Here is a 26814-nt window from a genome sequence, read left to right on the forward strand (position 1 = left end):
GCGTGAGACGGACAGTATTGTACTAGTCAGTCACAACAAATTGTTGGAATTTTTTGTTTTGATGTCAGATGATGGTCTTGCATTTTTTTTTTGTCTTGCTGAAAGCAGAGTTGCTGTTGGGCCGTTATTAAGCTCGAGGTGCGGATCTGGGTTTTAATCAGGTCGGATCGTCGTTTTTATTTTCTGAGCAAGCTGCATTTACAGCTGTTCCATTGTCGTCCTGATTAACACACACATACATGTGTGTGCGCACACTGCCAGAGCCGGGTCAGAACACGACCATGCTGCTTTGTGGGGGTCGGGAGAAGGGTTACAATTAAAGAAAAATAATTGACAACGGCTCTTTCAGTTCAGTTGTGTTTTTCATTTTGTAACGTTCAACCAGATGTTTATTCTACAGGTTAGTCAGTCAGTAGATCCAGTCGGCTGCTTCAGAGGCATTCGGTATTGTAAGCGTTGTGGCAATAATACAACAATGTGCTGACAGAAAATGTACTTTTAATACTGAAGTATTTTTAAAAGCAAATACTTCAGTACTTAAGTAAAAATTTGACTGGACAACTTTCACTTGTATCGGAGTAACATCTGACCAGTGGGATCTGGACTTTTAAGTCATGAAGTTGGGTTCTTTGTCCACCTCTGGAAAACAGTGGAGGCGTGGCCTAAGGGAGTAAAGATGCCCGCCCCTCAATAAATAACCCTTCAGCACTCTGCGAAGTTTTGATTGTTAGCTATGCTAATGTAGCGTCAGTGTAAAGATAAAGATGTAAACCAACACCGTTCCTGTAATCTCTTAAATAAGTGGAATATTCAGTTATTTTATTATTCTTAGTTAGTAAAACACGAGGTTTTGCATCTTTGAGACATTTCCTTCTTCACGCATCTCGCAGGTTTGATCTACCGCCGATCTTAAAACTTCAACATGTAGATAAAATAATAAATTCACATCAAGCCCTGAATTTCCCTAAAAGCACTGCTCTGTTCTCTGTGAAGCTCCTCTCAGTGGAGATTAAATACCATCTGCGTTTCTTTAAAACTTTTTTTTTTTAAAGACGCATTTTGATATTTGTTTTGGAGAGTAAATTGAAGTGTTAAAAACGCTCGGCAGTGTCCATATATGTAAAAATAAATGCAATACCAATTTCAAGCACAAAATACATCATAAACACTGCATAAAATATTACAAAGCAAAACAGTAAAACGCAGAAAAATAAAAGTACAAACTTCAAGTGCGCCATAAAGTGTATGAGATGACAAAAATAATGAATAAATATAATCAAGCCTCGAGTGTTCAATAAAAGAAATAAACAGGAAACTAAAATGAATAAAGCAAGAAACTTCAAAAAAGTTACAAAAACAAATGTTTGATAAAATGAGTAAATTCAAAAAAAGTTTAATACAATACAAAAATAGAAAGCAATAAAGTAGCAATATTACATTTTAAAATTTGTTAAAAATTAAATTAAAATATATAATAGCCTTTTACATTTTGCGCTTGTTTTATATATAAAAGCAAAATTATATCTGACTTCCTCAGCAGGTTTCGGTGCACAGTTTGATTAAAATCTGCCGAATAACTATGAAATAAACGGCCACGAGACTGGGAGGAGTTTTTACAATGTACAACTTTATTTGAACTCTCAGTGGTTGTAGTCACAGCACAGCTCGCATGTAGGAAGCCACACATCTATTTTACAATGATGATGGGATATAAAAAAAAAAAAAAAGGAAGGAAAAAACAAATCATAAAAACCAACAAAAAGTTTAAAACCTAAACCAAAGAGGAGAGTCCAACAGAGTCTTTTCCCTGCTCTTCTCTTTAAACTACAGCATTTTCATTTTAAAAGGCCACTGAAATGCATAAAATCTCATTCGCTCTGACTCTCAGTAAAACAGATGGACACGAGACTCCGGCCATGGCGTGGACAGTGCATGTGGAGGATGGGTTTTACTTCAAATAAAGAAGACAGACAGAAAGAAAGGGAGGAAGGACTGGGGTTAGCGATATCTAGGCTTTCATTTTTAGTGATGACGCCTCGGCTAATACTAACAGCACTGAGGAGGAAATAAAATAAAATAAAATAAAATAAAGAAGAGCACTCAACGCGTGTGAAAAGTAGTGAAGTTGTATTATATTATTCTTATGTCACAATTACGGTGAATATTTATTTCTCTTTAAAACTGAAAAAGGATGCACTGGAGCCCCTCCCCCAATACGATACGAGGGGCGGCGGCACTACCGTTATTCAACAGCACTATAAAACAAAAAACAAACAAAATATTTAAAACACACTTTCGTCCGCTGGAGCTGCGATATTCGAACAGTAACAGACGGAGAAAAGCGTCAACGCATGCCATGTGCTCGTCTCAAATACGATACGTACAGGTTTATATACAGCTTCACTCAGTACCTGCTAAAAACACCGTGAGGATTAATTATACACCACCGCCTGAACACTACACACACTACTAACGGCATGGTGGGGGGGGGACAGGAAGTGAGGAGGAAGGAGGAGAAAAACACACAAAATGAAAAATGGAGGGAGGAGAAAGTCAAAAGAAAGAGAGGAAGGAGAAGGAGAGAACTTTTCTTCCTACAGCCGGTTTAAGCGATGTTTATAAAGGAACAGAGGCGTATTGCACATTCAGGGAAAGCTCAACATTCCACCAGAACTCACACAGAGGGGTGTGTGTGTGTGTGTGTGTGTGTGTGAGAGAGAGAGAGAGGGAGGGAGGAAGGAGGGGGATCAGGTTCAGGTTTCGTGCACCAACACTGCTGAATGCTGGGAAATCTGCTGTGGAGAAACAGTACTACAGAGGGAGAAAAGGGGGCGGGGCTTCGACATGAAAGAGAGGATAAAAAAGGGAGGAGGAGGAAGGGGCGAGAGACAGGGAGGAGGAGGGAGAGAGAGAGAGAGATGCACTCACTACACAGGAAGGAGGAGGAAAATAAAGGAAAGTTTGTGGCACCAATAAACTTTCTTTATTTCCTTTTTTCTGTACAAACGTAGGCGTGTAGGTTAAAGCTGTCGCTCCGCCCTGTAAACTGTGTGTGTGTGTGTGTGTGTGTGTTGCAGCAGCCAGACCAAACATGGAGGGAGGAAGTGAGTGGTTAGGGGATGTGTAGAGAGAGAGAGAGAGAGGAGGATGGATGTGTTTTTGTTGCGTGTTTGCTGTAATGGGGTTCTCAGCGTGTAATGCCCTACGCTGAACACAGGGGGCGCTGCTCTACTTTGAAAGTTTACTAATGACTCGGATCAGAGCGCCGTTCTCGTCCTTTAGCCTCTGGTTATCTGCCTTCAAGTCGGGTAACGTCTGAAAAACAAGAGAAGAAAGAAGGAGCAGAAGTTAGAGACGTGCGCTGGTCAGTCAGGTCCGCCTCAGTGACGCCGCTCCACGCGTACAACCCGTTCCTCACCAGCGTGCAGCCACACACTCTTCCTCTCTTCCCTCAGCACTCCTCATCATCCACTCCTCCCTCCATCACCCCATCTGTTTTCTTTCCCCCTTCCCGCCACCTTTCCTCCTCTTCCAAACATCATTTCGCTTCTTTTCCTTCCTCCCCTTTCCATCATCTTTTCCCTATTTTACTCCCTCCTCCTTTCATCTCGTCCCCTCATCCCACATTTAGATACATTTTCCGCTTATAAACTTTTCCTCTTCCCCGTTTACCTTCCCGTCCTCCATCACCCGTCTATTCCATACTGATTCGTTCCCCCTTCTCTTTACACTTTCATTTTTCGCCTTCATTCTTACACCTCTCCTTTTGGTGCCGTTTTCCAAGCCACTGTGACTTATTATTATTATTTAACAGTTTTATCTGTCTGGAAACGAACCGTGCACCAGGATGTTTTGTTTGATCTTGCTGGAAGTGGGAGGAGTCGGGGGCGCACACGGATTGGTTAAGCGACGCCGGATGTTGCCTGAGGAACGCGTTCTACGTAAAGAAGTCATGCGCGTTGACGTTCCGTTCCTGTTCGCAATGCGCCCTTGTCGACTCGCACCATCTCAGCTCGCGAGCCGACGTGTGTGAGGAGGCCCCCCCGCGATACGGTACAGCAGCTCAGATGGAGGACTGAATTCGGAGAGAGGAAGTCGACAAGGGCAGGTTGGTCACATGATCCTGAGCTACAGAATCATCTCACAGCAGGCCAAAACTCCAAAACACGAGCCATGCGTTGGAGAATTAGCAAATAAAAGCTAAATCCTTCACACACACACACACCTCTCTCTAAAGCGTTAACTGATTTAATTGCAATACATATTCAGCAAAAGCCATCAGGATTAAACAGAACAGACAGGAGCTGAAAAACAGCTTGTGAGGATTTAGATTATGTAATTGGCGTATGACTGGCAGATATTAAGCTCCACCCTTTCAGACCCAGGGACAGAAGTATGGAACACGCAGTCATTACGAGATCGCGATAATTAACACTAACTCCTGCCAGTCACTCAGTTCTACGCGCCTCGGCTCTCAGCCAATCAGCATGCGGCTGAGGTTCTGTTCGTGAGGATATTTCTGGATTTATTGGTGTAATCGGGTTTTATTCGTCCGGCTCTGTCCCACAGTTACACACCTCGTTTATCTTACACACTGGAAACATGGTAATAAAACAGTCCATAAACACACACACACACACGCACCCCACTGACCAGAGTGAAACGAATAAACCCAGAGATAAAATAAACTCGGATAAATAAAGTCCACCTGCTCAAGGCCAAAAATATAAACCAGGAATGTGAACTCGGGTTGCACTGAATCCAAGATCCGGTTTCGGATTCGGCCGAATCTTGGCCTTTTGAAAGGGGTTCGGTTTCGGCCGAACCCTACAGCGCCGACCGAACCGAATCCTACGTGTGGCACACGTCGTCAATGTTTAGGAGAAGATAGCCTCCACTGTGCTTGTGACGAACTGTTCCGCAACAACACCGAGTGTGAGCCAGTCACGCTGAAACGGAGGTCAGCGCTTTTTTCAGCGAGCCTCGGATTCCTCTAACCGAGGATCCTCTTCAGTGGTGGAAGGCCAATCAGCAGCGGTTTCCACTGCTGTCAAAAACGGCAAAGGTTTACCTCTGTGCACCACCAACAGACTGTTCAGCACCGCTGGAGAGATCCGTTCTCACACTCGCGACCGACCGGCTGTCACCTATTAATGCTGAGCGTCTTGCGTTTCTAAAAGGAAATGTTCATTTTCCGTGAAAGCTAGCTATAGAGCTAGGTCATTAATAAAATAGCCTACGTGGAGACATGTTCGAGTTTTTTGCGCTACACTTTGTTTAATGTATCTAATTACGCCTACAGTTGTAAGTGCTTGAACTTGACGTGAAACAGCCTATAATTTATGCTCCATGAGTGGAAGCATTAAACATGATCAAGATCCCCAGCAAGGTTTTTTCTTTTCTGAGGAAAACAGATTCAGCATTAAATATCACCTTTTTGTTTGAAAATTAAGTAGGCTTACATGTATGCAAGAGTTAAAATGTAAATGTGCCATGTTTTGCTGCATTCCATCTGCAGAGATTCGATTTTTTTTTTTTTTACTTTTAGGACTCCGTTCAGACTGCACCCTGAAACGACCCATATCCAATTTTTTTTGCCCATATGCGACCTGGATCCGATTTGTTATTGACAATCTGAACGACACAGATCCGATATTTTCACATGCGACTGCAGTCTGACCGGACAGGTCGCATTCATGCCACCTACACGTCATCAACAAGAGACAAACGTCACTATTCTGCGTTGGCTAATCCCGCCTCTTTGGTGGAAAACAACAACATTTGTACAGTTTTCAGAATTTAAATAGACTTTTATAGAATTGATCAAGCTAATGGTGGATTTGGTAGGGACCTGGATGTTAAATCATCCTGTATTACACAAGGTTATAAGATTGTTCTGGAAATTTCCAGTAATTTGACACCTTCGGTCTCATTAGTCTGCTGCCCACATTAATCAGATTATTGCGTGAGTTCCGCCGCCGCCACAAAAACCACATCGCCAGGTCTCGCCTCATCTCCATGCTTTACTTGCAAACTTGAAGAGTGTGCTTTTTTTTTGTTTACGTATTACGTAGATGTGCTTATTACGTGTCAATTTGCGCATGCGGGACACTTTTGGGTCGTTTTCCGTTCATATTGGAGATCGCATACAAGTCTCATATAATTGGTAATGTGAACGGCCTAACAAAAAAATCGGATTTCACAACAAATCGGATATGGGTCGTTTCAGGTTGCAGTCTGAACGTAGTGTTATTTTTTGTTCAACAAAGAGCACTTTAGCAACGGCTCACTGTTCCTGACAGGCCTTCTTCTTTTAGCAATAATGTCACTTTTTGCTCTTTTTCTTTGTTCTTTATGATGGACAGTATACTAAAGCCTGTACACTGAATGACTAAGCTTTAAGTTCTCCAAGTGTGACTATTCAAATACAAAATAGTGGCAGAAGTTATTGCCTCTGTTTTTACAGTTTAAAATAAAATAAAATATTCCTTCTGGATAAAGTATCTCTAGCTTACTATTAAGAAAAGGAAACGTGCAATGTTTTTCACTGCATTATAATGTACTAGCTCATGTTCGGAGTAGGATTCGGTATCGGCCGAATCTTAAAAATCAGGATTCGGTACATCGCTAATGTGAACTAAACTGTAAATGTATAATTATGCATATATAAAATATTTTAAGAAAAAATTAAATGTAATTTTAAAAAATTTAGCATAATTTTTTTTTTTGAAATGTAAGCATACTTTCATAGACCATTTTTGACATGTCTCGTCTCGTCTTCTTCCGCTTATCCGGGACCGGGTCGCGGAGGCAGCAGTCTAAGCATGGAAGCCCAAACTTCCCTTTCCCCAGACACCTCGGCCAGCTCCTCGGGAAGAACACCGAGGCGTTCCCAGGCCAGCCGAGAGACATAGTCCCTCCAGCGTGTCCTGGGTCTTCCCCGGGGCCTCCTCCCGGGGGGACATGCCTGGAACACCTCCCCAGGGAGGCATCCAGGAGGCATCCGAAAAAGATGCCCGAGCCACCTCAGCTGGTTCCTCTCGATGTGGAGGAGCAGCGGCTCTACTCCGAGCTCCTCCCGAGTGACTGTGCTTCTCACCCTATCTCTAAGGGAGCGCCCAGCCACCCTGCGAAGGAAACTCATTTCGGCCACTTGTATCCGCAATCTTGTTCTTTCGGTCATCACCCAAAGCTCATGACCATAGGTGAGAGTCGGAACGTAGATCGACCGGTAAATTGAGAGCTTCGCCTTTTGGCTCAGCTCTTTCTTCATTTTTGACATGGCTTTATTTTATTAAAAGTTTCTTTAATGACAAAAAGCAATTAAGGGAACTCTGCATTTCTTTCAAATATTTTCAGAATTCTCTGATTTAATTGCATTTTAAATAAATAAATAAATACCCATCTTGGGAACTTTATTATAACTGTATGTATATAGGTGGATCAATAGAAGTGTGTGTGGATGCAGGAGTGCCGTATTCAGAAGCCATGCAGTCCAGTCAAACCTCAGGCAACAGAACCAGAACCGGGGTGGGGGAGCGCAGGATTATTGAAAGTATAAAACTCTGAGATGAGTGAAGAGCTGAAAGATCAGTTCATGCAGGAAGCCAGTCGAGTCCAAACGGAGCTCTACGTCACAGCAACACACTCGAGACTCAAATCAGCGGCACTCGGACTTATTACTGAGAAACCGGCAAATAAAACTTGACCATCTGTCTCCAAAACGCAAAAATAAACACCAACAGCACTGAACAGCTCCACGGTCGCCTTCATCACCGCCACATACGCCTTTAATACGCCGCCAGCACGAGAGCTTCATTTCAAATAAATTATACAGCTATAGTTTTTAAAACATTATAACAAAGTATTTGGATTTTTTTTTAAACATTAGCATTTATAAAAAAAGAAAACTGAAAAAACAAAAATCTTCCATTAAAATATAGATCATTTTGTGGTGGGTTTTTTTTTCAGTTCTTCCATTCAGTCTGTAATTATTTTATGACTACTTTTCAAAAAAGTGTACAAAAAATATCATAATATCTCATCAAAGAATATTGTGACAATTTATCATCATCATCATGTCTCTCGTACCCAGGACAATCATTTACAAATGTTAAATAATTAATGTAAAAAACAGGAGCATTAATAAGAGCTAAAGAACGTGCGCTCTGACAGCTAGCCACTTAAAGCGTCAGAAAGTGAACTGTGTATTCATTACCACGTTTTGTTTTTTTTAAAAGGAGGAGAAAAAAATCGGAATACTCAAGTCTTTCGTGTCGTAATGAACTGCGAGAGATTTCTCAGTAATAATATCACTGCACTGTGACGCTCGCTTTCAGAAATGCAGGGAAATTCTGAAAAGGGGGCGGAGCAACAGCAGGCAGCACCTGCCTGTCTACAGGAGAGGGCGGAGCCAAAACGGGACATGTAAATGGAGTAGGAGGGGCTTAAAGATCAGCCGCGGGCAGTTTGTAGAGAACGCGGGCCAGAGCTCTGTTCTCCGCCTGCAATCGCTCGTTATACTGCCTCAGAGCCTGAACCTGCTTTATCTCCGGAAGGTTCTACACACGACGGGGGGGAAACAGGAGATAGAAAGAAAAGAAGAGAAGAGAAATGAGTAAAGGAGGAGGAAAAGGAGATTAAAAAAAGATTAGTAGGGTAAAAACAAAAAAGAAAGGAGAGAGAGAGATTAGAGCAACAGAAACAAGTGGTAACAACATGAAAGAGGAAAGAACAGGAGATCAAAGAGATGTGCAAGTGTGTAATACATGTGTGGCTTTCTTTTCAACACACACACACGGTCCTGGTGATGGTTTTTTAAAAGCTTTGTATCTTGTTTGGTCTAATATTTTTTTAAAAAGGGAATCAGAGCTGAGGGAAGTGATGTGTGGGGTCCAGGCACTCCCCCCTAGCCTGGGCCCGCCCATCCTAAGCGTGACGCAACACGAGGGCCTGTTGCGAGCTTAGTCTGGCCAGGCAGGCTATCTCCAGCTCTTCCAAGCTCCCGAAAAATCAGGAGCCAATCAACTTTGAGCATCTCCAACGGCCCTGGGTAGAGGCGTGTTCAAGGCACTGACGTAGTAGAACTGCGACCGGAAGCCATAGATTGTTTACAGAATCTATGCCGGAAGCGCTTCATTCACTAGAAACATTACGAACATGGAGTAAGTTCTCACTGAAAACGGAGCAAAGAGCAGCCCTGGAGGGATTTATTGAAAGGAAGGACGTTTTCGCCTTGCTCCCGACCGGCTTCGGTAAGAGTTTAATCTACCAGTTAGCCCCGTCGCGTCACATACGTCAGAGGAAAGAGTGATGTGATTGGTTTAAGCTTCGTCCAGTAGCAAACTGAGGCATTTCAGGGAGGCGGGTCAACCACGCACTTTGGGAAACGGTTGGGCTTAATATCTTTGCCAGACCAAATGCTCGCAGAGCTTTGAAGTCGCGTTAGCCAGACTAACTCTCCCCCCCCCCCACACGCAACAGCGACGCGTTCCCACTACAGCGGTGAGTTTTGTAATCATGGCGCCTGACAAAATGTACCGTATTTTCTGGACTATAGAGCGCACCTGTATATAAGCCGCATCCGCTCTATTTTTAAAAAAAAATTAAAAATAAAGATATACAAGCCGCACCGGGCTATAAGCCGCAGATATCTATGTTGATATTTACTGCATGTACAGAACGATTTTGTACTGTAAATGTACATGTATGTACCTGAACAGATTCTTTCCGAACAGTGCCTTTTAACACGGCAGCAACTTTGCTGATTAAAACGGAACAGAACCAAGAGAAAATAACCGGTATTTATTTACCTTCATTTCTCCTGTGTTTGAAACCACAAGTCACTTTAATCATCTTCGCTGGATTTGAAAATAATTACCGGTTAGTAATTTGTCGTGCGTGTTCTATCTGCTAAAGATCTGCTAATTCTTCTTTGCATTGATTTTTCGTCCATCTTATTTTTGATTCTACTTCCGGTTAGAGCGCCCCTAGCGGTGGAAGAAAAATCCACAGAATAGCCACACCTTTGTATAAGCCGCATGGTTCAAAACCTAGGAAAAAAGCAGCGGCTTATAGTCCAGAAAATACGGTAATTTAAAACGTCACCACGCCCCAAACTTCACAGAACTCCTCAGAACTTTGTCCTGAACTCGATTCAACTTTGTCAAAACTGCTCACACCGTACAGCTCTGCGACTAAACCAAGTCCCGCCCACTCGGATTGACTGGCATGTGGCGGCCATCCTGTTTACAAATCTCGACGTGGTTTGGATAGTTGCTGACGACTCTGAAACCGACACTTTGAAGAAAAGCCAATAAGAAGGTCAGTTTCACATATTATGCAAATGAGCTGAAGGTTGAGCAGACGGCGGCGCTCCGACCCCCAATAAACACAACAATTTACATGGAGACACAGAGCATTAAAAATATATACACTGATCCACACACACACCGGGGAACATCGGTTCTCTTCCCTCAGACCTCGTTCTGTTATTTCTGTCCTTTTACCTTTATTTCTCCATCACCGAAATCAGGAACATCGCCCACATTACTCACACACACACACAGCTGTACTTACTGTCATTAATATAAAGTGAGACTCACTATTTGTATTATAATCGTACAGAAACACGCACACGCATGTATACTGTATACACAACAACAAAATAAAGTTAACTAGCTTCACTCAAGAAAGTGAGTGTTACATGTGTTTATACTGGTCAGTGAGAGAGAGAGAGAGAGAGAGAGAGAGAGAGAGAGAGATAAGTACCTTCAGCTCCTCTTCCATCTCAGAGATCTTTCTTTCTAGAGCTCGTCTTTCCTGCAAAAACACATTTATTTATTTTTTTAGTGTCATGTGGCATACACACACACACATTCTCATGCAAGTGTGCACACAGGTAAGTACACTCAGACACACACACACTCGCATGCAAGTACTCTCTAACATAATTAGAAACAAAACAAGTACACTCACAGACACACAGTCACACGCAAACACCAACATTTATGAGTGCGCACACTCGCACACGTAAAAGGAGGTGGTGGGGGAGGGACGACAAGCTGCTGTGTGGAAACAAATCAAAGCCAAACATCAGAAATAAACAGCACCGAGTGTCCAGTTTATTAGGTACACTCTCACCTAAACACTTAATGACGGACTAAACTGTCACTCAGCGACGGCTCCGAGCTCGCAGTGGGAACTGCACGAGCTAACGCACAACACACACTGCAAAATGTGCTTCACTCCATCTCTCACACACAGTGGCGAGTGTTTAAATGACCACGCACGCACAGTGAATGCAAAACTTCACACACAGATGGAAAGGTGACCACTCAAACACACGCGTGTGTAACACAGGGCTTTCTGTGATTGGCTGATAATGTCCACGCCCCATTTTTTTTTTGCAGTGACAGGCGTGTGGATCGGCTAATAGCAGAGCTGGATAAAGTTAATTTGGACGTTACCGATGGCACCGAGCCGGTACTGAGACCTGGCAGCAACCTTCAGATATAAAGCAGTGGGAGGAGTTATGGTCTCAAACACACCCACACTGTGTTAAACAGTAGAATGTGTGTGTAAAGTGTTTACCCTTTTCTCCATCTCCAGCTGTGATCTATCAGCAAAGCGCTCCTGTCTCTGTAAACACACACGGCATTAACTCACCAGTAACGAGTCAAGGATTTTCTTTGAAAGTGAGGTAAAATTTAAAAGTAGATTCATTGGAATACCAAAACAAAATGTATTTATTTACTTACTTTTAAAACACAATGGTAAAATAAAGTGTGTCAAACATCTGCAATATTTTGATTGAAAATATCAAGAAAAATACTTATTTTGGGGCAGATGTGAATCTTAATATTAATTAATTTTAACACATCTAAAAACTTTTAGAATTTACACTTTTTGTGCAAATTTTGGAAAAACAAAAAACAAAAACCACACCCTGACCTGTGACCCCGCACACCCCAATCACCCGTAATCCCCCACACCCCAATCACCCGTAAACACCCACACCCCAATCACCCGTAATCCCCCACACCCCAATCACCCGTAATCCCCCACACCCCAATCACCCGTAAACACCCACACCCCAATCACCCGTGACCCCCCACACCCCAATCACCCGTGACCCCCCACACCCCAATCACCCGTAAACCCCCACACCCCAATCACCCACACCCCAATCACCCGTAAACACCCACACCCCAATCACCCGTAAACACCCACACCCCAATCACCCGTAATCCCCCACACCCCAATTACCCGTAAACACCCACACCCCAATCACCCGTGACCCCAATCACCCGTGACCCCCCACACCCCAATCACCCGTGACCCCCCACACCCCAATCACCCGTAAACCCCCACACCCCAATCACCCGTAAACCCCCACACCCCAATCACCCGTAAACCCCCACACCCCAATCACCCGTAACCTCAACTCTGACCTAATCACCCGTATCCCCCACACCCCAATCACCTGTACCCCCACACCCCAATCACCTGTGACCTCAACTCTGACCTAATCACCCGTATCCCCCACACCCCAATCACCTGTACCCCCACACCCCAATCACCTGTGACCTCAACTCTGACCTAATCACCCGTATCCCCCACACCCCAATCACCCATAACCCCCCACACCCCAATCACCTGTGACCTCAACTCTGACCTAATCACCCGTATCCCCCACACCCCAATCACCTGTACCCCCACACCCCAATCACCTGTGACCTCAACTCTGACCTAATCACCCGTATCCCCCACACCCCAATCACCTGTACCCCCACACCCCAATCACCTGTGACCTCAACTCTGACCTAATCACCCGTATCCCCCACACCCCAATCACCTGTACCCCCACTCTGACCTAATCACCCGTATCCCCCACACCCCAATCACCCGTAACCTCAACTCTGACCTAATCACCCGTATCCCCTGTATCCCCCACACCCCAATCACCTGTGACCCCAGACCCCAATCACCTGTGACCTCAACTCTGACCTAATCGCCTGTGACCCCCACACCCCAATCACCTGTGACCTCAACTCTGACCTAATCACCCATATCCCCCACATCACCTGTAACCTTTACACCCCCCCTTACTTGTAACCCTCTCACCTGTAATCCCCTCACCTGTGTGGCCTTCTCCAGCTGCCGCTTCAGGTCATCCAGCTCCAGATGCGTGTCACGTAACTGAGACTTCAGCTTCTCATTTTCAGCTTGGATCTGTTCATAAAGCTACAACACACACACACACACACATCAAACAAATAGAAACACATTTTCTGGGAAGCCCAGTTCAGTAACTAGCTGTTTGCTTCTGGAACAGTGGTCCTAGTGAGTACATGATGCACTGCCTCCTGATCTGTGTGTGTGTGTGTGTGTGTGTGTGTGTGAGAGAGAGAGATTGAGGATTTCCTGCCTCCACACCCTTCTGGTCCTTTTATGTCTCCATAATTTGTACACAGGAACTCTTTTCCTCTGATTTCTTTGCTACAGTGAAACACAAACAGACACGCACTTCCTGTTCTACACTAAAAGCCTTTCCTGGACTCTCTAGAGAACCATGCCCACCTGACGGGGGGGACCCAGAAACTATGGTACCTTCTTGTAGTCAGTGTTGTCGTCTCTGTCGAAGCGTGAATATGCCCGACGGCTCTCTCTGTGCTCATAACGATCAGCGAGGGACGAACCGGAGGACACGCTGTCGTTTCTGACGAAAAAAAATCACAAGTGAATTTTCGGACTGTTTCAAACAAATATGCAGGTAGAACCCGTCACTATTGTGTGTGTGTGTGTTTAAAAGGTCACATACCTCGAGAGTCTTTCACTCTGTGGAAGAACAAAAAAACACAACTGAAGGTTACCAATTAAAACAATCTGGGTGGACAAAGGACTTCTGTCTCTACAGTCGCACATTAAAAACGATCAGATACAAGATAACAGATGGCAAAGACGGGTAATGCCTAAGGCCCAGCCTTTCGGGCCCCGGCTCTCGGCGAGCCCCAGCCTCAAAGTGAATGCAGGATGATGATACCTGAGGTTCTGCTTTAGTGCTTCCTTCCTCCGAGTCCGAGTGCTGTTCCGGGTCGTTCTCATCGCTCTGTAACACACAGGTCCAGTCTTAGTGGATTTCTATTTGCAGAATACACTTCTCCATGTTGTGCTTCTCTGTAAAGGTACTGTATGTGGGTGTGGATTAATGAAAAGTATCTGTACATCTTGTGTCCAGAACGGGACTCCAGTAGAGCGGCGTTTCTCTCGAGGCCGTCTGCGATCACGTATAGAACGGGCTTGAGTTTTATCCTCTCCCTCCTTCTCCTCTTCTTTCTTATCTGAATACACACACCAACACCACTCATACACAAGCCGCATCACACAACTAGAATTTTCACACCGTCAGATTCGGTCTAGTTTGAAGCAGGGCTTTGAACCGGAATTTTTTTCCTATTGGTTCGTTCCGAACAGAAACGGAATTTTAACGTTTCCGGTTTTGGGTTCCACCATTAAATAGACGTTCCCGAACCGGTTAGAACAAAAAAATGTTCGTTCCCGGAACGGTTAATTACGTTCCCTGTCAGCTGTTTAACAAATGGCTATAAAATGATGTCTCTGTCTCATCCAGCTTAAGCCAAATGTAGGCTAATTCTATTACAACCTTCATTAAATAAGACAAGAAATAATTCAAAACAATTATTATTTCAAATGTTGGCGATTTGGATTCTCAGTATGTCTTCCCATCTACACAAACAGAAAAAGTGCCAAAAATGAAAGATAATTCGTTTAGTGTGTTACCAAAGGCTAGTCAGGCCCTATAGAGGGCTACCGCATGACGTCACCACGCCGCGAGATTTTGTTAGGCGCCATATTGGAAGACCAAGTACACATCTATGCAAGTACATACATACATAAAACAAACTACACCTGAAATGTAGCCAGGGCCGGTTCTGCCCTAATCTGGACCCGGGTGCAACATCGCGCAACCCCCGCCAAAAAAAAACCCAGTCTAAATCAGGACAACCATCACATAACTATAAACATTTTATATCAACTATTTTAACTAAATGGGCTATAATAAATAAGCCTGCAGGCAGCCACGGCGGGCTGCCTCAGAAAAGTAACCATTTGTCCTACCTTAAAACTCGTTTTGCATTTTCTGCCTCCTTTTTTGTATTTTCGACCCTCCGTTTATTTTCTTTCCTTTTCTGAAAACCCGATTTGTGTCCAGACATTTTGTTCTGCTACCAACGAACTAACTCGTCAGGTCTCGTCTCTCGAGCCCGCGATGATTCCCGTGGGAAGGGCAACAACTGATACATTTTTACAAACAGCCAATAGGGAGGTTGCATCGTTCAGGCTCTTCTTTGCTCAGACACTCAGTAATGGAGACGTGATAGTAGTCCACCCTCCCGCTCTCTCCATTCAATCAGCGAACGTCACACAGGAAGTGAACCCCAGCGGGTCATAGAAACTTGCGCAGGAGAAGAATGACTATTTGTAGGCTACAGAAACTTTGAGGAACGAAATAAAAACCGGTATTAACCGGTTACCATTATTTTTAATAAGCGTTTCTGTTCCGGAACATAAAAAATAATAAAGTTTCGTTTCTGTTCCATGTGAAATAGAAAAAGTTCCCGGTTTTCGTTTTCGTTCCTTGAACCGGTTCAAAGCCCTGGTTTGAAGGTGTGTTTTTAGCGCGTTACCTTTCTCAGTGTCGCGGGAGGAGCTCCTGTAGCTGGGCGTGATTCCACTCAGGCTGTCAGGGCGGTTCAGCGAGGAAGAAGAGGAGGAAGTATAAAGGGATGAAGTGACCGAGGACGACGGCGCAGTGGTGGAAGTGGATGAACTCAATGAGGGGGTGCGGTAACGCTGCTACACACACACACACACACACACACACACACACACGTGTAAGCCAGTATCTCACTGGGCTGCGACAGCTTGCAAACGTCATTCGCGAGAGTTTCAAAAGTGTCTTGAAACATTCGCGGGGCTTCTCAATTTCCTCGCAAAATGTCGCTCCTTCGTCGCTGAAATTTTGAACGTGTTCAAAAAATTCGTGCGACAAAATTTCTCTCAAAATAGCCGCAAAGCCGTCACGAAGCCTTCTCGAGTCAGCTTCTGTGAGAAAGGAAGTGCGAGCGTATCTCACTGGGCTGCGACACAATTGCGATAAAATACGCGAATATCGATTCAGCGTGATTCCAAGTGAAAATTGTCGCCAATTCGGATATTTTATCGCAATTGTCGTGTGTCCAACTAGTCGCAGCCCAGTGAGAGACCACCGTTACTTTATACTTCTGTCCAATAACCCTAAGCAAGTTAATTCACCACACTATAATACATTGTAAAATGTATGAAAAGTGGTTGTGACAATAATTAAGAAAACAGTTTAGTGCTGAATAAGTGACGAACAATTCGGACGGGGTCATAAAATTCAACAGCCGAGCAGGTTCCAGTATAGAAATGATGCACGTGTCGCCAAAGTAAGAGCAGTTTACAGGAAACAGATCGGCGTGCCATGAGTTTGTTCCCTATTTGCATATTTTTGAATATTCATTTCTTGCAACAGTCCCGGCACCTCTGGACCCATTTCGAAAACAAACGCCGCTCTCGACGACCGCTCGTCCTCACCTCGTCGAAGCGATAGCGTGATCGATAGTCGTCCTCCTTCGTCTCCACCTCCTTCTTCTCCTCCTGCTTCTCTTTGTCCTGCTTTTCCTTCTCTTCCTTTTCCTTCTCCTCCTCTCGGGAACGGGTCGGACGATTGCGTCCCATGGTCTTCTCCGCCTCCTGGAGGTCAGTTAAGGTCACGCCCTGAAAAAAAAAGATCAAAAGTGAGCCGGTGAACATACAGCAGGTACCGGTAAATACAGAACTACGTGACCGGTCAAATATAGTGAGTCACAGAAAGAGGTGCTGAGACAGAGGAGTACCTGTGTGGACCTTCTGGACTGTCGAGCCTGTCGAGATCGAGCTTTCCTCTGAGACTCGGACTCTTCATCACGTACAGGAGTGAGGTATGATCTACACACACGTCACAGTCATAATCATTTAATAAAATTCTGGTTCAGTATTTTTTATTAGCAACAAAGCAGAAGCGTCTCTTTCTGAGCATACCTGCGTCTCTCTCTGCCGTCTCCTGCAGTAGTGTGTGTGGTGGTGGTGGTGCCTGCAGTGTTAATGGTGGGGATTACAGTCGCCGACTCCTTCTCTTTCTCAACACCATCCTCGGACCAATACCTACCGACAAACACACAACACTCCTCCATGTTCTTTCTTCAAAAACACCATTCAAAGCAGAAAGGTACAGCGTATGATTCTGGAACGTCACGCTCTCTGGTAGAAAAATGGTAGTGCGTTAGGGATGTTCATCTCGCTGTGGTGCCAACCATCTGATACGTTAAATATACATCTGAAGGAGCTACCAATGTGATACTGCATGATTCACCCCAATTGCAATGCAAAAGAATAACGATGGTATGCAAATGAATGTGATGGCTCTTCCTCCTCCTCCGTGAGAATCTGAGACTTCCAAGTTGCGCAAGACTTGGCCGAGAAACTTGACGAGAACAGGCCACTCATACCCCTTTTCCACCAAATCAGTTCCAGGGCTGGTTCGGGGCCAGTGCTGGTTCACAACTCGTTGCGAGCCAGCTGAGAACCAGTTTGCTTTTCCATAGCTCGCGGTGCTAAGGGAAGCCACGTCATTATGTCGCTGTATACGTCAGTTACGTCGCTACGTTTGCATAAACCTTGGCGTGAATATCGAAGCAAAAACAACACGGAAGAAGCAGCAACAGCAACAACAATAATGGATGACTTCGCGTTTGTGCAGCTGTGGCTTCTCGTCGCTTAAAAATGGCGACCTTTCGCGGTCTTATTATTGTTGTTGGTCTTAACAACTCCGCCCCCCGCTGACGTAAGCGGTTCTTTCCTCTGGCCCAGCAGAGAGTTGGTGCTAGCCTGGAACCGGTTTTTCTGGCCCCAGAGCCAGGTCTTTGTCAGTGGAAACAGAAAACCCGGTTCCAAACTAAGCACTGGCCCCGAACCAGCCCTGGAACTGCTTTGGTGGAAAAGGGGCATGACAGCAGCACAGAAGAGAGGCACAAGGCCTCTATTAATAATTATATATTAATAATTCAGACTTTCCCGACGCAAAGATATTATAAATGACACGGCCCAGAGTTCATCCCGAACTCTATCCAGTGCGCACTCATTTAATCAGAACTGCATCGTGAACTTTTACACCGCTGTGAAGCTTACCATCACTATACTGCAAGCATATTAGAGGACATAGTTGTTTTTTTCCCCCACATGGGCTGTGATGCGTCGTCTGTGCACACTGGGCGCCATTTATCCAGGTTTTAGTCCAGTTAAGTGCAAATGCTTTCATGGTCAAACCAAATTCAAGATTTGCGCATGCATAAGTCATGGCACAGCTGATTTAGATTTAGGCACACCCACATATCATAAAATGACTCAATGGGGGAGGGAGAAGAGTACCTCCTAAGCACAGCATGTGCTAATCCTTCCAGTGTGTGTATATATTTATCTAGTCCTGGGTTTGACTTTAAACTGGAACTGGCGGGGAGTCTCAGGTCCGAGAGGACTTGAGTACTGGGGAAAGTGGAGTTACCCCTTAATCACCGTTGCTCCCAGGTCCGCTCTGACCCGGAGTGGTAGCACCTGCCTGGGTTCCAGCTATGGGTTAAAACAGTACATCACCAATAAGGTGCTGGCAGCAGGGCACTTTTCAGTGCAGTGTGGCAGATGAACCCAACAGGGTCAATGCCACACCACTAGATGGCACGTGGAAGAGCCACTCAAATGGCCAATGGATGGCATCACTCGGCAAGGCAGTTGTCACTGCGGGGCAACTTCCATACCCGTCAGGTCTGTGGCACTTTTGTGCACCACTTGGCATCAGGTCTGGAGGTCCAGAGAGACAACACGATGGGGGCGCAACATCGTTTGTCTTACCTCATGTGCAAGGCGCTCCATTAGGAGAGGAGAATAGTATGCGACAGCTCACGAGGCCAGACATTCTGTGACGGATGAGCCGGGCCGTTCGTGCGGCTACTGCAGGCCTCGTGGCCCATCTGCGTTTCTGTGCATCCTAATGAAGCAGTCATCATCGCTAGTGATGGACAGCCGATGTATATTTATCATCTTTGTATTTTATCCTCATCTCATCTCTACATTTTGTTCGAAAGCCTGTCAAAATAGGTTAGGAATGAGCTGGACAGAGATAGCATGCTCGCTTAAATACAGAGTGATAATATACACACCAAGGATGACTGACTCATCTGATGATAAAAATATAGACAAACTGCAATCTCCTCACTAAAGATACTGGGTAAAGATACAAATTCCAAACAAGGACAAATCAAATCAATGCATGTAGGGGCGTGTGTGTGTGTACCTGGACACACTGCGGTGTCCTGTAGGTGAGGTAATAGTGGTAGTGGAGGTGGAGCTTGTCGTCGTGGTAACAGTGGAGCTCACAGCGTCGTCTTGCCTCCTTCCAAACGATCCGCTACACACAGAATTAACTTAATGCAATCAAGACACATTTATCCCCCACCCATTTCTTATTTTAACAAATGTCAACTAAAACATTAACGACACTTAAGATACTGTCACAAATAATGCAACTCACAGCCATCAACATTTAATCTTCTCCAAACGTACACACAAAAACCACAGCAGGAGCCACATGATGCAGTGTGTGTGTGTGTGTGTGTGTGTGTGTGTGTAACAGTAGTGTGTATTCAGTAGTGTGTATTTCCATCCAGCTGTCCATGGCTGTCATGTTTAACTCTTGACAGACCCTCTTTCTGTGACTGGGCCTCACAAATAATCAAGAGTTTTGGCTTAGAGTCCACTTTAATTTGGACTTCACCAAAAGATGCAGTTACAGCACACAGTGTTTATTAGCACCTTATTAAAGCCTACATTGTGAAATGGCACACATTATGGCCTCACAGCAGCCCATTTGGGTCCCTTGTCCTGCCAACATCACAGTAGAACTCCCTTTTCCATCTAATACCCCCCTTCCACTGCCCTACCCCCCCTCAATTCCCCTTCATACTGCCCTGCCGGGTCCTCCCCCCCCCCTTCCACTTCCCTACTGGCACCCCACTCCACTTCCTGCTGTCCTTACAGCATCCCCCCCTCTTTTCCAATTCCCCTTCCCGCTGCCCTTACAGCATTTCCCACCCCCTTTCCAATTCCCCCCCCCACCGCCCTTACGGCATCCCCCCCCCCACCGCCCTTACGGCATCCCCCCCCCACCGCCCTTACGGCATCCCCCCCCCACCGCCCTTACAACATTTCTTCCCCTCCCTCTCCTCCGCTGCCCTTGCAGTATCCCCCCTCCTCCGCTGCCCTTGCAGTATCCCCCCTCCTCCGCTGCCCTTGCAGTATCCCCCCTCCTCCACTGCCCTTGCAGTATCCCCCCCTTCCACTTCCCGCTGCCCTTGCAGTATCCCCCCCTTCCACTTCCCGCTGCCCTTGCAGTATCCCCCCTTCCACTTCCCGCTGCCCTTGCAGTATCCCCCCTCCTCCGCTGCCCTTGCAGTATCCCCCCTCCTCCGCTGCCCTTGCAGTATCCCCCCTCCTCCGCTGCCCTTGCAGTATCCCCCTTCCTCCGCTTCCCGCTGCCCTTGCAATATGCCCCTTCCTCCGCTTCCCGCTGCCCTTGCAGTATCCTCCCCCTCCTCCGCTGCCCTTGCAGTATCCTCCCCCTCCTCCGCTGCCCTTGCAGTATCCTCCCCCTCCTCCGCTGCCCTTGCAGTATCGTCCCCCTCCTCCGCTTCCCTTGCAGTATCGTCCCCCTCCTCCGCTTCCCTTGCAGTATCCCCCTCCTCCGCTTCCCTTGCAGTATCCCCCTCCTCCGCTTCCCTTGCAGTATCCCCCTCCTCCGCTTCCCTTGCAGTATCCTCCTCCGCTGCCCTTGCAGTATCGTCCCCCTCCTCCGCTGCCATTGCAGTATCGTCCCCCTCCTCCGCTGCCCTTGCAGTATCCCCCCCTCCTCCGCTGCCCTTGCAGTATCCCCCCTCCTCCGCTTCCCTTGCAGTATCCCCCTCCTCCGCTTCCCTTGCAGTATCCCCCTCCTCCGCTTCCCTTGCAGTATCCCCCTCCTCCGCTTCCCACTGCCCTTGCAGTATCCCCCCTCCTCCACTTCCCTTGCAGTATCCCCTTCCTTCGCTTCCCGCTGCCCTTGCAGTATGCCCTTTGGGTATCCCTCCATTTTCACTGCCCCTTGCAGTTTCCCATATCACTAGCCTTAACATTACACACTCTACCAACCCATTCACTGGAAAAGAGGCAAGTAATTGCAGGAGTTTTGGGTAAGAAAGTCTGTTCAATTTAGACTTTACCAAAGGATGTCGTAAAGGCGCACACAGGAGTTCTTGAGCACCCTATAAGAGCCTAAAAATAGAAATGGGACACCCTACAGCCATCATTGGTGAGGTCCCTATATGAGAGAATGATGAGAAGCATGTAAAATCCTGACATAACCCCCTTCACCTGTGGAAGGTGTTACTATGGCTCCTGACCGCCGATTGCGAATGCCACAAATCACAGTTGTTCAGCCAATTGTAGTTACTGTCATTTAGCCACGATACAAATAATTACTGTCAAGAGTCTGTTATCCTCAGACTGCTTTCTTTTAGCAAATATTTTGAAAGACTGAGTGAAACATTTGTATGGAAACACAACTACAGAAAGTGTGTGTGTGTGTGTGTGTGTGTGTGTGTGTGTGTGAGAGAGAGGGTGTGTACCTGCGGTGTATGTTGTATGACTGGTAGTAGGACGGTGAGGCTTTAGTGCTGTTAGGATCCAGACTGGAAGCCGAAGACGATTTTGCAGGAAGATCGCGAGAGCTGCTGCTTCGGCCGAGTGTTAAAGTGTGTGACGTGCTGCAGAGTGCGTGACTGTTAGCAAGACGTGAAGACACACAAACACACCCCTACTGCCGGGTCCTACAAGTCTGAGTCCACAGCTGAGAACTGATTATATGAAATAATCATCGCAGGTGTTTTTTAACTGATAAAACACTCACCTCCTGGTCGTGCACTCAGACTGTAGGATCCCACTGTGCGTGTTTACACAGACAAAACTATCTATCTACACACACATGTACACTACCACATTTATGTAAAAATAAATACAATTGCAAAGAAATAAACAAGGCTTGGTTTCTTTTAACTGGTAGCTCGGAGTAATGCTCAAGAGCTAATCACACACACTACAGTCCTAAAGATGATGTACAAATAGTAGGCCAGTTTACGCTCCCCGAGTTGGCCAGGCGACATTATATTAGGAAGCAAGAAAAATTGGGGAACACCATGCCCTCAAGGTTCTACTGTCCTTCTGGCATTCACAGCTCGAAATGCACCTGATAGTATCCCCCAATTTCCATTCTCCTTCTAGTCCCACTGCATTCGTCCTAGTCACTTCTGTAATTGCAGTATCCCCATAGTTCCCACTGTCCTTCCATTATCTGCCTAGTTTCTGGTGTCCTTACGATAATGTGCAGTGACTGCGAGAACTTGAGGCCATTAATAAAAAATGTTCTGTTTCCGGTCCACCGGCCGGGTGAGTGCCGTTTGTGCGGTTGAAATTTTTTTTTAACGCCGGTTTTTCGACATTTTTTCGGGTTCGTAAATCTAAAATCGAACTTGACATTTACGCATTCCCAGGGCTTTCCACTAAGGCTCATACTAGCCGGGGGGGGGGGACACAAAAACTCCTGTACACGCAGTTCCCAGGATTAAATGTATTTTCTACAGACCATTTATTTATTCACTTTACTCAAATACAAAGTAAAATGGCAGTAAATCTTTTCTTTTCTTGCGTATTGCATCATGAGGCGTTCCTGGCTTGTAAATCTCTTATTTTCGGTGCATGACACATTCACGCAGCTGAGCATGCTATGAATTAACAACGACAACGGTCTGCAGTGGGGCGACACAATTACACACTCAGCGAACATTTCTCCATTTGTGTACGAAAATACACTCCAACCACTCAGTTTGGGTTCATTTACAACCAACGGTGTCTTTTGATGCCAGCACGTAACTGAGCGAGAGAAGACTGGTTTACCAGAGACTAAATAAGCGTTATCTCTGCTTCTGTTCCCTCCGACGGCCCTGACACACTACTGCCTCCGCCGAGCGCGCGCACACCGCATGTCGGGGCTGCGGATGAGTTACTCTCCCTTCATCAACGAAGTCGGCGGGGAATTTGTGGTTATTATTGGTACAAACAGCGCGAATCACAACTTAAATGAGTGCGGTTCAGTTTGACATTATTGTCAGTCTGTTAGATAAACATTTAAATTTTATTAAAATCAAAAATTAATATTTAGAGCCTGTGGGCTACAAAAATAATAGTCATTAAAGTAGCCGGCTGGACTTAATTGTGTAGTCGGCTGTACGGCAGGCGCTTGTGGAGAGCCCTGCATTCCGCGCAGAATATAGAACTGAATCAGCTCTGCGCATGCGCCGTGCGGCGCAAAAAAATGGCAGCCACCATGAAGGAAGGAGATCCGGAGTTTTCAAACATTTGCTTAAGTGTGAAATCGCAAAATGGTATTCTAGCGAACAACAAAATAGTAAAGATTCAGAAAAACAAATCATTCAGTGATCATTTTAATAGTGTAATTTCATCCGAACTAGGCCTAACGCTCGATTCAGAACTACAAAAAGTCCGTGTGTCGGACATTTTAAGTACCTTTGTAAAAGTTTTGCAAATGTTGCAGTCAGCATTTAAAATGCTCACTTAAAATTTTTGTACAAGTTTCAGTTGATTAAACCGTCATATTTTATTAAATGTGTCTGCTTTTGTAATAAAAAAAGTACTGAAAGAAAAAGCAAACACAGCATTGCGATTTCTTATCCATCCATATATTTAAAAAAAAAAAAATCCCTCCCTCCCGACTGAACATTTTTTTGCTCACGCGGTGGACAGGAAACGGATTTTTTTTTAAGGATGGCCTGAGGGGATTTTTTTTTTTTAATTCATATTTTAACAGGAAGCTTCTTCACTTATTGTGATTTTCAGGACCTTCTTGAAAATCACATTAATAAGTGAAGAAGCTTCCTGTTAAAATATAAATAAATCCCCTCAAATTCTCGCAGTCACTGCACATTTCCCTGCGTTCTTCCGTCCGAGCTGTGTTCCCACTGTCACCCGAGTTCCTGCTGTACTTCCAGCATCCTGAATATTTTAACCAGATTTTTTTTCCAAGCCAAAACTCTACAAGAAGACAGAAACCAGGCGTTAGAGGTGCAGTTGATGAACAGGTAGACATCTTGATCATCAACACGTCCTCAGAGTAACACATTTAAAAACAAGCAGAGCACTGTTAAAACATTACAAAATAACTGCTGAAGCAATGAGTGGTGAGAGGTGGGCTGGGTCTAAAGGGCTATTAAAGGTTTAAATAATAGCATTTAATGTTAACGTAGCCTAAGATGCTTTTATTTAGGGGCTATTAGTTTTGTAAGATACACACAAACAGAAATATGAATTTTTCCTGTTCGATGATTAAATGGTTTTGTTAGTAAGAGGTAATCGAATGAAGTGGGAAAACTAGAGAACATTTTGGACGGCGGAAAAAGGCTTATTCACACCCATCTCCAGCACACAGATGGAGACCAGTGGCTACTCTGTACATGTTCCAGTTAACGTGATAAAGGCACTGCAGTCAAGTTCAGATGAACATCAACATGCTCATTTCCACAAACAATTCATCGCTATCCAGGTTCTAAATACCTTTAGACAAAGATTAGCCTAGCTCTAAATAAAATCAAATGTTTTACTTTCCATTCTAGAGAACCCTGTTCTAGATAAAGGGTGGGCTGAGCACAGCTCTACAACCCCAAACCTGAAAAAGTTGAGACGGTGTGGAAAATGCAAAGGCAAAACAGAGAAAGCAGTGATTTTTTTTTTTAAATGTACTTTGACTTGTATTCCATCGCAGACAGAATGAACCCAAGATATTTCATGTTTTGTTGGTCAACTTCGTTTCATTTGTTAATATCCATCCATTCCTGCATTTCAGTCCTGCAACACATTCCAAAAAAACGTTGGGGTGGGGCAATTTAGGGCTAGTAAGGCCACACCAATTCAATTAGTTGGTTCTCGGAATCGCCGCTTGAAGAAAACGCAAAATGAAAAAAAAAAAAAAATCGAAATCAAACTCCCGCCAACAGAAAAGGTCACGTGACGTCGAAAACCAATCAAATCGCCCCTTTCACTTTCGATAAAGACTTGTGGAAGAAACATGGCTGTGGAGGGGAGTCCTGCAAAGCCTGTGTTAGTGATCGTTAGGATATTCAGCGAACAGAAGCGTAAAATCTTTGACAGGCGTGTTGAAATTCTCTTTACTGGTTTGCCTGTATTGTTTGGTCTATTTCCACCGCTAATTTTACCATCAGAGCATTTTTTAAAAAATTTTATTTTTATTTCGCCCGCTCGCTTCATATTTTTCCTGAAAAAATCCCAGAACCAACTAATTAAATTGGTGTGGCCTAATGGGGTAAAGCAATTAAATAATGATGTGATTTGAAACAGGTGACTTTATACCAAATCATGATTACAATCAGTATCCGGGAAGGGCCGAGGATCTCCAGTTTATCAACAAACGTGTGAGAAAAATATTGAAATTTTTAAAAACGATGCTCTTGAAAGAAAGCCAGGAAGGGATTTGGATTTTTCACCCTCTATGGTGCATAAGAAGATTAAAACCATTCAAGGAATCAGGAGGAATTTCAGTGTGTAAAGGGCTCAAGCCTAATCTGAACCCGTGATCGCCGATCCCTCAGACGGCATCAAGAACCGTCAATCATCTACAGCCGATAGAACCACGTGGGCTCCGGATTACTTTGGAAAACCTTTATCAAGCTACAGTACAGAGTTACATCCACAAACACCAATTAAAACTTTGCTGTGCAAAAGGAAGCCTTATGCTAACTGTGTCCCGAAGCGCTGTTGACTTCTCCGGGCTCGGAGGCATCTGGGATGGACCATCACACGGTGGGAACGGGTATTGCGGTCAGACAAATCAGTATTCCAGGTCTTTTTTGGAAGAAATGGACACTGTGTGCTCTGGACCAAAGAGGAAAAGGACCATCCAGACTGTAACCAGGAGCAAGTCCAAAAGCCAGCGTGGGTCATGGTATGGGGTTGGGTCAGTGCCCTTGGCGAAGGTAACTTATGGTCCTTTTCCACTACCCTTTTTCAGCTCACTTCAGCCCGACATGGCTCGCGTTTCGACTACCAAAAACAGCACGACTCGGCTCGCTTCAGCCCTGCTTAGCCCCTAAAACTCGCACGGTTTTGGAGTGGGGCTGAAGCGAGCCAAAGCAAGCCGAGTGAGGCTGGGGGCGTGAGCAGACACTCCCCTGTGCACTGATTGGTGAGGAGGAGTGTCCTTACATGCCCACACACGCCCCGCGAGCACGCTGGGATCTGTAAACACCGTAAACCCGGAAGAATTACGAATTACGAGAATTTCTGAAGCCTTATGCGCCTCGCCTCATCTATACGCTCTTGCCAGTATCTGTTGGCGTTGTCGGTGACAACAAGCCACAGCACCAAGACCAGCAACACTAACGACTCCATGTCCTCCATGTTTATTGTTTACTATTCGGGTCGTGAGACTACCGCTTAAAAGCTCACTGATGTCACTGTTTGCGCTGCTTAACGACATCACCTGACGTCCACCCACTTTCGCTAACTCCACCCAACGTGTTCACCCACTTCCAGCCAGCACGGTTCAGCGCGGTTGTA

At 45.2% G+C, this 26814-nt stretch overlaps 1 protein-coding gene across 6 annotated transcripts in view; it reads right to left on the minus strand.

Annotated features, from left to right (window-relative positions):
* Positions 1-1607: 1607 nt before the first annotated feature.
* The window catches only part of ppp1r12a (protein phosphatase 1, regulatory subunit 12A), a 161833-nt gene continuing 136626 nt past the window's right edge, over positions 1608-26814 (minus strand). Inside the window, exons 13-26 of one of the 6 annotated variants that reach the window (XM_060903789.1) lie at positions 21798-21935; positions 19433-19546; positions 17128-17250; positions 16944-17034; positions 16642-16824; positions 15711-15876; positions 14227-14342; positions 14045-14110; positions 13823-13839; positions 13612-13720; positions 13141-13245; positions 11593-11640; positions 10771-10821; positions 1608-3315 (exon numbers count right to left, since the gene is read on the minus strand). In XM_060903789.1, the coding sequence (XP_060759772.1) occupies positions 3229-3315; positions 10771-10821; positions 11593-11640; positions 13141-13245; positions 13612-13720; positions 13823-13839; positions 14045-14110; positions 14227-14342; positions 15711-15876; positions 16642-16824; positions 16944-17034; positions 17128-17250; positions 19433-19546; positions 21798-21935 (1414 nt within the window). In that variant the 3' untranslated portion in view covers positions 1608-3228. Of the gene's footprint in view, positions 3316-10770; positions 10822-11592; positions 11641-13125; positions 13246-13611; positions 13721-13822; positions 13840-14044; positions 14111-14226; positions 14343-15710; positions 15880-16641; positions 16825-16943; positions 17035-17127; positions 17251-19432; positions 19547-21797; positions 21936-26814 lie in introns of all 6 variants that reach the window. The other 5 variants (XM_060903787.1, XM_060903788.1, XM_060903786.1 and 2 more) reach the window with 5 other exon arrangements.

This window comes from Neoarius graeffei, chromosome 21 (assembly GCF_027579695.1).
Source record: "Neoarius graeffei isolate fNeoGra1 chromosome 21, fNeoGra1.pri, whole genome shotgun sequence".
NCBI lineage: Eukaryota > Metazoa > Chordata > Actinopteri > Siluriformes > Ariidae > Neoarius > Neoarius graeffei.